Below are 9,873 nucleotides of genomic sequence, written 5' to 3'. Positions count from 1 at the left end.
CGAGTTCTTTCACCTCTTTTTCATACCAACTTTTTCCTCTTTCGTCTGTGGATTGTCTCACCATGTCCAATGCCATTCTATTATGTTTCGCGTTCTCCTGTCTGGCCAGCACCTGGATTAATGAGATTCAATCATTATATGGTTTATGCATATGAACATTATAAATAATAAAATATAATTATGTTTTACCTGAGTGAGCATCTCGTTGAGATATTGTATATTTCTATCCAGACAAGATTCATCAAGCTGTAGATTGTAGTTTGGTTGGTGAGGAATGAGAGAATTGTGGTTAACGTTTAGAAAACGATGAATTAGTTCTTTAACACCAGGATGGCCAAAAGAAAACGCTTTCCCACCGGGAGAGAACACAATCATCAAAATCTCTGCACCACACAATGTGCAAAGCTCACTGGCTTTCTTGAAGAGACCAAACCTTCTTTTGGAGAAAGTCACCTGAAGGTTGCTCTCGTTTTTTATTTTTTTCATCTCTATCTTTTGACGACCTTTGTTACTTCTCACCATTTTCTCAAAAGATTTCATTACCAAGAGATAAAACTGATGCTTAAGAGTAGAACATCTTCCTTTTATTTATACAGGCGTGTCTTACAAATGGAATCATTTATCATTATAAGCCATTCTAAGCACTATATTTCCTACCAACCTTTATTTTTATCGAAATTGAATTTTTCCATTTGAGGAATATTTCATACTTATCTCTAAAATTTTTCAAGGATAAAAAAATTCATGGTAGTTCATTGTAGTAGTTTGACAAATGTATGCATCAACGCCCCCATAAGAGATACAATAAATTATTTACGAGCTATTTTATAAAGACTTATTCTATATATTGGGGAAAAAATTATTCATTATATTAATTAGAGCTATTTTTGGTCTTTTTTATAGCTAATACAAGTAATATATACAGAAACAAATATTATATATTTTTGAGACATTACAAGCATCGCCACATCATAATCAAGATAAAATATACTGTTTTAATTTTCATAATGATTGAAAAATAGAGATTAAATGAAAAATGCTTAAACTTTACCAAAACAAAAATATGAAAAATGCTTAATTAATCAAATTCAATGAAAAATTAACTAAAGGAAATTTACAATTTCATAAGTTTTGAGTTATGGGTCCAAAAGTTTCAAGATATATATGTACAATTTACTAAAGTTAATGTTCCTAATGATAGTGAATTATGTTTGTCAAAATCAACATTCATAAGATATAAACAATATTATTTCTACTCAAGTATTGTAGATTTTTCTCACTATCTTTGTTCTTTAATCGACAATGAATACAAGCAGCCAACATACTGAATGTAAAGGAAAAATAAACTCAAGTCTCATGACACAAGGAAAATTAGGATGATTTCAATATCAAAGCTGCTCTTCTAGCTTCAGACTCTAGTATCTCCCGTTGAAGTTGTGACTTGACATGTAGTTCATGTTGTATCCCGGAACGATAACTCCATCATTGTTGTATCCAAAAAATGGTGTCTGGTAAGGAAAATCCATTACTGGATTATAGCTGAATGTATTCACTCTTTGATCAAACAGATCAATGCCGCCAACATCAACATTACGACCACCACCAAAGACAAAAGTTTCTCCCATGTAACTCTGATGAGAAACATTCAATTGAGGATAATCAGACATCTCACTTACAACCTTCTTCTTCACATCTTGAAGAGCACATATCAGATTGTCGGTTTCATTCAGGTCGAGTTCTTTCACATCTTTTTCATACCAACTTTTTCCTCTTTCTTCTCTGGATTGTCTCACCATGTCCAATGCCATTCTATTATGTTTCGCCTTCTCCTGTCTGGCCAGCACCTGGGTTAATGAGATTCAATCATTATATGGTTTATGCATATGAACATTTTAAATAATAAAATATAATTATGTTTTACCTGAGTGAGCATCTCGTTGAGATATTGTATATTTCTATCCAGACAAGATTCAGCAAGCTGTTGATTGTAGTTTGGTTGGTGAGGAATGAGAGAATTGTGGTTAACGTTTAGAAAACGATGAATTAGTTCTTTAACACCCGGATGGCCAAAAGAAAACGCTTTCCCACCGGGAGAGAACACAATCATCAAAATCTCTGCACCACACAATGTGCAAAGCTCACTGGCTTTCTTGAAGAGACCAAACCTTCTTTTGGAGAAAGTCACCTGAAGGTTGCTCTCGTTTTTTATTTTTTTCATCTCTATCTTTTGACGACCTTTGTTACTTCTCACCATTTTCTCAAAAGATTTCATTACCAAGAGATAAAACTGATGCTTAAGAGTAGAACATCTTCCTTTTATTTATACAGGCGTGTCTTACAAATGGAATCATTTATCATTATAAGCCATTCTAAGCACTATATTTCCTACCAACCTTTATTTTTATCGAAATTGAATTTTTCCATTTGAGGAATATTTCATACTTATCTCTAAAATTTCTCAAGGATAAAAAAATTCATGGTAGTTCATTTTAGTAGTTTGACAAATGTATGCATCAACGCCCCCATAAGAGATACAATAAATTATTTACGAGCTATTTTATAAAGACTTATTCTATATATTGGGGAAAAAATTATTCATTATATTAATTAGAGCTATTTTTGGTCTTTTTTATAGCTAATACAAGTAATATATACAGAAACAAATATTATATATTTTTGAGACATTACAAGCATCGCCACATCATAATCAAGATAAAATATACTGTTTTAATTTTCATAATGATTGAAAAATAGAGATTAAATGAAAAATGCTTAAACTTTACCAAAACAAAAATATGAAAAATGCTTAATTAATCAAATTCAATGAAAAATTAACTAAAGGAAATTTACAATTTCATAAGTTTTGAGTTATGGGTCCAAAAGTTTCAAGATATATATGTACAATTTACTAAAGTTAATGTTCCTAATGATAGTGAATTATGTTTGTCAAAATCAACATTCATAAGATATAAACAATATTATTTCTACTCAAGTATTGTAGATTTTTCTCACTATCTTTGTTCTTTAATCGACAATGAATACAAGCAGCCAACATACTGAATGTAAAGGAAAAATAAACTCAAGTCTCATGACACAAGGAAAATTAGGATGATTTCAATATCAAAGCTGATCTTCTAGCTTCAGAATCTAGTATCTCCCGTTGAAGTTGTGACTTGACATGTAGTTCATGTTGTATCCCGGAACGATAACTCCATCATTGTTGTATCCAAAAAATGGTGTCTGGTAAGGAAAATCCATTACTGGATTATAGCTGAATGTATTCACTCTTTGATCAAACAGATCAATGCCGCCAACATCAACATTACGACCACCACCAAAGACAAAAGTTTCTCCCATGTAACTCTGATGAGAAACATTCAATTGAGGATAATCAGACATCTCACTTACAACCTTCTTCTTCACATCTTGAAGAGCACATATCAGATTGTCGGTTTCATTCAGGTCGAGTTCTTTCACATCTTTTTCATACCAACTTTTTCCTCTTTCTTCTCTGGATTGTCTCACCATGTCCAATGCCATTCTATTATGTTTCGCCTTCTCCTGTCTGGCCAGCACCTGGGTTAATGAGATTCAATCATTATATGGTTTATGCATATGAACATTTTAAATAATAAAATATAATTATGTTTTACCTGAGTGAGCATCTCGTTGAGATATTGTATATTTCTATCCAGACAAGATTCAGCAAGCTGTAGATTGTAGTTTGGTTGGTGAGGAATGAGAGAATTGTGGTTAACGTTTAGAAAACGATGAATTAGTTCTTTAACACCAGGATGGCCAAAAGAAAACGCTTTCCCACCGGGAGAGAACACAATCATCAAAATCTCTGCACCACACAATGTGCAAAGCTCACTGGCTTTCTTGAAGAGACCAAACCTTCTTTTGGAGAAAGTCACCTGAAGGTTGCTCTCGTTTTTTATTTTTTTCATCTCTATCTTTTGACGACCTTTGTTACTTCTCACCATTTTCTCAAAAGATTTCATTACCAAGAGATAAAACTGATGCTTAAGAGTAGAACATCTTCCTTTTATTTATACAGGCGTGTCTTACAAATGGAATCATTTATCATTATAAGCCATTCTAAGCACTATATTTCCTACCAACCTTTATTTTTATCGAAATTGAATTTTTCCATTTGAGGAATATTTCATACTTATCTCTAAAATTTCTCAAGGATAAAAAAATTCATGGTAGTTCATTTTAGTAGTTTGACAAATGTATGCATCAACGCCCCCATAAGAGATACAATAAATTATTTACGAGCTATTTTATAAAGACTTATTCTATATATTGGGGAAAAAATTATTCATTATATTAATTAGAGCTATTTTTGGTCTTTTTTATAGCTAATACAAGTAATATATACAGAAACAAATATTATATATTTTTGAGACATTACAAGCATCGCCACATCATAATCAAGATAAAATATACTGTTTTAATTTTCATAATGATTGAAAAATAGAGATTAAATGAAAAATGCTTAAACTTTACCAAAACAAAAATATGAAAAATGCTTAATTAATCAAATTCAATGAAAAATTAACTAAAGGAAATTTACAATTTCATAAGTTTTGAGTTATGGGTCCAAAAGTTTCAAGATATATATGTACAATTTACTAAAGTTAATGTTCCTAATGATAGTGAATTATGTTTGTCAAAATCAACATTCATAAGATATAAACAATATTATTTCTACTCAAGTATTGTAGATTTTTCTCACTATCTTTGTTCTTTAATCGACAATGAATACAAGCAGCCAACATACTGAATGTAAAGGAAAAATAAACTCAAGTCTCATGACACAAGGAAAATTAGGATGATTTCAATATCAAAGCTGCTCTTCTAGCTTCAGACTCTAGTATCTCCCGTTGAAGTTGTGACTTGACATGTAGTTCATGTTGTATCCCGGAACGATAACTCCATCATTGTTGTATCCAAAAAATGGTGTCTGGTAAGGAAAATCCATGACTGGATTATAGCTGAATGTATTCACTCTTTGATCAAACAGATCAATGCCGCCAACATCAACATTACGACCACCACCAAAGACAAAACTTTCTCCCATGTAACTCTGATGAGAAACATTCAATTAAGGATAATCAGACATCTCACTTTCAAGCGTCTTCTTCACATCTTGAAGAGCACATATCTGATTGTCGGTTTCATTCAGGTCGAGTTCTTTCACACCTTTCTATTACCTTGGCACCAAAGAAGAGTTCGACCCAATGCTTTATTTCTGTCCTAGTTGATCCTGATTCGACATTAAAAGTATATTGGTTTTTCCCCAATAACCGAATACTTTTGTCTGTAAATACTGCATATTTTAATCAATCCATAAATCGATTTTCTTCCCTATGAGTTCTAGTCTCAATAAGAATTAGCCGTCAAATCTCTTCCTCCAATACATGAACATCAAAATTCTGAAAAAAATATCTTCTCCCGCTCCTATCCCAAAATCAAATTTCGAATTTTGATTCGGTCAAACACCTAACCGTTGCAATTCTCTCTCTCTCTCCAATTCATTATAGGGAAAATTGGAAAAAATGATCTTTTTTGAAACATTTGTCCATCTACACTGTTTTTCCAAAAGTTTGGTCATATAGGTTTTAATAAGCTTTTTACCTAGTTTTACCTTCATTTATAAAAAACCAAAATAGGAAAAATATAAATATATTTTAGAAGTTTATTTATTTCCAAAAATAAGAAAATAAAATAGGAAACCTACGTTTAACAACCATCAAAAGTCGTAAAAAAGAAACAAACATCGGAGGTGTCGATAGCCGCGACGACCATCAGAGTTGTCGCAATTCATCGATGGCGGTGAGTTTTTTTCCCTCCTTTGCTCATCGCGATTCATTGGCTGGTGCTTCTGAGTTTTTTTCCCTCCTTGTTGATTTGTCTTTCTCTTGTTCTTGTGATTCATCAATTTTTTTGTTTCCTCACTTTAATCGCTCAATGTCCTTTGCTTCTTTGATTTCTTATGCTCTTGATTTTACATTTCTTCTTCCTCTATTTCGATGATGTTATGATCTTTAATCGCTCAATTTCGATGAAAAGTATGAATTTTTAAATGGTCAATTTCTCAATTGTACCAAATCGGGAAAACAAAAATCAAACAATTTTTTTTGTTTGTTTAATCTCGATTCTCGATTTCAAGTTTGATTTTGATTTCCAAGTGAGTTTGAGTATTGAATTCCGATTTGAGCTTTTTTATTTGGAGCCCTTGTGATATGGAATTTGGAACTTGGAAAGGGATTCTGAATTTTTGCTTTATGATTCATGGTGTTTGTGTAAGAACCGTAGTGTTAGCTTTCCAGTTTTACAGTTTTTGTTTTCTCAAAGGAAAGTTTTCGTATTGGGAACCGACTATTATTACTCATTTGGATTTATAGTTTCTAGCAGAAGAGTGTCTAGTTTAGTGGCATAAAGTCTCAAAAAAATGATTAGACCTAAGTTGAATTGAGTTGGTGATGCCATTAGCTTGGTGAACTGTTAACTCTTTTTCTATATATATCCTCTTCTTATCAACAACTAACTTCTTATGATTACTTCTTGCTTGTCAAGCTTCTCATGTGTTTTCCATTTACGTTTTCAGCATTCAAAAAAAGGGTACGGGTAGCACTCAGTCCAGTCCAAACACAGTAAATCCAACAAGAAAAAAGGTTTGATGCTTATCGTCTTTCTCTATTATTGTAATGAAAAGCTTTGTTTCACTAATTTGCAATCCCGTCGTTTGTTCTTTTTTTGTTTTTTTCTAAATTCCTGTTTTGCATCTTAATAAATCATACTTCTAGTAATCTGTATTTTTTTTTGTTTTGCAAAATTGGAGTCTCATATGTTTGTTAATTTTTTTCAGTTGTGGCTAATTCATATTGGTTCATCTTTTATTTTACTCGGCAGGAATGGAAGACAAGTATCCTAAGCGGCTTATGGAAGATGGAAGTGAGCCACAAGTTGGACAGATAAATAACTCATGTCGAATGTCTATTTTGAACAAAATCAAGAGCGTATTACCAGAGGAGTATGAGATTGTGAAGGGTGATCCAGTTTTCGCAAGTATTTTTGCATTGTATGAGAATGGTCTTGGGTACTCAGCTCGGTTGATAAATAGCATAATGTGTAGGCAGTTGGTGACTAAGATAAGACATGAGCTGTGGTTTGTGTTTGGTAAGAAGCCGCTTAGATTCTCGATGCAAGAATTCAATGCAGTTACTGGACTTAAGTACAATGACGATTTCAGTGATGATTCAGAGAATTGGACATATGATAATGGGTTTTGGAGTAAATTGTTGAGGAGAGGTGGTATCATTACCATTCAAAGTTTGATGAAGACCCACCTTGAAGCAGCTCCATCGTGGGGGAAACAAGAAGATAGAATTCGGTTTGTGTATGTTTGTGTAATTGTTGGGTTGGTAATGGCTAAGGATGAGAAGAAGGCTATACCACATTCATACATCAAGCTGGTCATGGATCTTGAGAAGGTTAGGACCTATCTTTGGGGTCTTGTAGCGTTTGACCATTTAGTTAATTCTATCATGGAAGCAAGAAAGAAACTGAAGAACCCCATAAGTTACATCCTCAATGGTTTCTCATATGCTCTTCAAGTTTGGGTTATGGAAGAAATTCCTGTCATTGGAGAACTGTTGGGAGAGAAGATTGACAAGGAGATTACAGCTACTCGATGTTCTAATTGGAAAGGTGCTGCAAAAGTATCCTATGATGAACTCCTCCTTGTAGAAAAATCAATTGGAAAAAAGGTTAGTTGTATACTATTCTTTCTTAATTTATTTACAATAACTTTGAATATATTGAATTTTCTGGTTATTGGTTAATGAGTGTATGTATGTTGATTTGTATTTTTATTTGGCAGGATGTAGTTTATCCATACATTTCCTCCACCGGAAACGATGATGTATTGGTGGCTGCAGAATTTATGAGGAGTGATGAAATTAAAGATTGTGAAGTGGACAACTTGGATGCTTTGATCAGAACTTGCTATGATTTTGGAGATCATATTTGGGAAAGTGTTGAAGGAGATAGTGTTGAAGATGACAATATTTAGAATGTTGAAGATCAATTTTCTGTTGGAGGGGACAAAGAAGTTCTGTCTTTTAGTGATGTAGAAACTAGTGAGAAGCAAGCTAATACTCCAGAAGTGTCTAGCTTAAAGAAGAGGAAAAAAAGGCAAGCCGATCATGGAGCAGAGACACGGAAAAGGATGGTGCTAAGTCAGCGAGTATCAACCTCACATTGTTCTTGTGGAGAAGAGATGATGCGTTATTTTAAGGAACTGTTAGACTCTTCTTTTAAGAGCTTTACAAAATCATTTGGGGAACAATTGAGCACATTGGAGAATAATGTATCAGAAATCAAGGCCATGATATCTAGACCAGCAGAGGCGATTCCTAGACCAGCAGAAGCGAATCCCAGTCCATCGGAAGTGACTCACGGTCCACCACAAGTGAAGCCCAAAACTTCGGTACGTAAGAAATAGCTGCATGCTCCGTTGTTCTAGTTATATTGTAATATTCGACACCAATAGTGTCTGGTTCGACCAGATTGATTTAATTGTCGATTTTTGGTCGATTTGGTTTGGGGAAAACCATTGAACCGAGCTACTTAAATGATTTGTCGACATAAAGGGTTTTGGGAAGTTTATTTTTTCGCAGCTTCCTTGTTTTGAGAGAAAAGGAGAGAAAACAAGTATTCTCGAGATTTTGGTGTTTTTTTTAGAAGATTGATTGTTGGCTGTTCTTAGGAGATCTGAGGCTAGGAGGGTGATAGAAGCTTGCTGGGAGTGTGGGATTCGTCATTATTGGTCAGAAACTTCCTGCAAAGAGGTGAGTGTATGACCATGACTTATCTAAGCTAAGTACTCTAGTTTTTATGTGCGTGATGCTTATGTGATTGTTTCCTTTGAGTTTTAATGGTTTTTCGTGGCTGTTATGGCAGGGTTTTGATGTTGAGGATGCATGGAGAAGATTAAAGTAGTTTAGAGGCGAGATTCAGAATTTCTGATCGAAGGAAATCGGTGTCGGTCGACACCAGTTGGGATGTCGATCGACAAAAACGTGAGAACGATTCGATAACTTTGGGGAGGGTCAATCGACACTGATGTATTGTGTTTTTGATGTCTTTTGTCCTTCATTTAATATTCGTTTTGAATCATTTGTCGCATATTTGTCCGTCTTTTGTGTCTTTTTGGTCTTTTCTTGAGTTGTGATTAGGTGTGGAGACAATGTGCTAGATTTGGAGTCTTTTGGTTGGATTCGAGCTTAACTGGAATCAAGAAGCAGAAAGTGACTATTGGGCATCTTCAAGTTGAACTGAATCATGAAGTTTCGACAAGTCTAAACAAGTCTGGTGAAGTCTATAGACAAGTCTGGTGAAGTCTATAGACAAGTTTGGAGGAGTATGGTGAAGTCTGCAGACAAGTCTGGTGAAGTCTGCAGACAAGTCTAGTGAAGTCTGGTGAAATTTATGCACAAGTCTGATAGCTCTCTAGTTTACATATTTTTAGCATCCTTTTTTGTCCATATTTTGCATTGTTCATACCCTTAACTTAGCATTTTTAGGTCATGAATTGTAGGAATTCACTTTTAGGCCATTTAGGGTATTGCATTTTTGCATTTGCATATTTTGGATGAAAACAGGTGCTTAAGAGCCTAGAATGGGGAAAAACAAGGACAAACCCGAGCATGTACCCGAAGGAGCCATCAAGCTGGAAGAACAAGTCTGAACCCCAACATGATCGAGGAGGATCCAAGAGCCGGAAGAACAACCCGAAGATCTATCTGAGGAGTAACCCGACTTCATCCTCGTGTACCCCATCGAGTGGACCATCAGGCA

At 34.2% G+C, this 9,873-nt stretch overlaps 3 protein-coding genes and 1 pseudogene across 4 annotated transcripts; 1 reads left to right on the top strand and 3 right to left on the bottom strand.

The window, feature by feature from the left end:
* LOC104707095 overlaps positions 1 to 522 on the bottom strand; it is a 1,709-nt pseudogene extending 1,187 nt beyond the window's left edge.
* On the bottom strand, positions 1,416 to 2,254 carry LOC104707088 (agamous-like MADS-box protein AGL62). The gene is made up of 2 exons (XM_010423365.1): positions 1,922 to 2,254; positions 1,416 to 1,844 (listed from the first exon to the last, which is right to left on the bottom strand). The coding sequence occupies exons 1-2, from the start codon at positions 2,252 to 2,254 to the stop codon at positions 1,416 to 1,418; spliced, it is 762 nt and encodes a 253-aa protein (XP_010421667.1).
* On the bottom strand, positions 3,148 to 3,986 carry LOC104707078 (agamous-like MADS-box protein AGL62). The gene is made up of 2 exons (XM_010423355.1): positions 3,654 to 3,986; positions 3,148 to 3,576 (listed from the first exon to the last, which is right to left on the bottom strand). The coding sequence occupies exons 1-2, from the start codon at positions 3,984 to 3,986 to the stop codon at positions 3,148 to 3,150; spliced, it is 762 nt and encodes a 253-aa protein (XP_010421657.1).
* Positions 5,746 to 9,613, top strand: LOC104788649. Of its 2 annotated transcripts, XM_010514428.2 has the most exons (6): positions 5,746 to 5,844; positions 6,620 to 6,686; positions 6,925 to 7,781; positions 7,895 to 8,503; positions 8,783 to 8,864; positions 8,977 to 9,613. In XM_010514428.2, exons 3-4 carry the CDS (start codon positions 6,927 to 6,929, stop codon positions 8,084 to 8,086), a joined length of 1,047 nt encoding a protein of 348 aa, XP_010512730.1. In that variant the 5' UTR covers positions 5,746 to 5,844; positions 6,620 to 6,686; positions 6,925 to 6,926; the 3' UTR covers positions 8,087 to 8,503; positions 8,783 to 8,864; positions 8,977 to 9,613. The 2 variants fall into 2 exon arrangements, with proteins under 2 accessions (XP_010512730.1, XP_010512724.1); XM_010514422.2 differs by having other exon boundaries at positions 7,895 to 8,864.

This window comes from Camelina sativa, chromosome 1 (assembly GCF_000633955.1).
Source record: "Camelina sativa cultivar DH55 chromosome 1, Cs, whole genome shotgun sequence".
Taxonomy (NCBI): Eukaryota; Viridiplantae; Streptophyta; class Magnoliopsida; order Brassicales; family Brassicaceae; genus Camelina; species Camelina sativa.
This window is presented reverse-complemented; position numbering and strand designations above follow the sequence as displayed.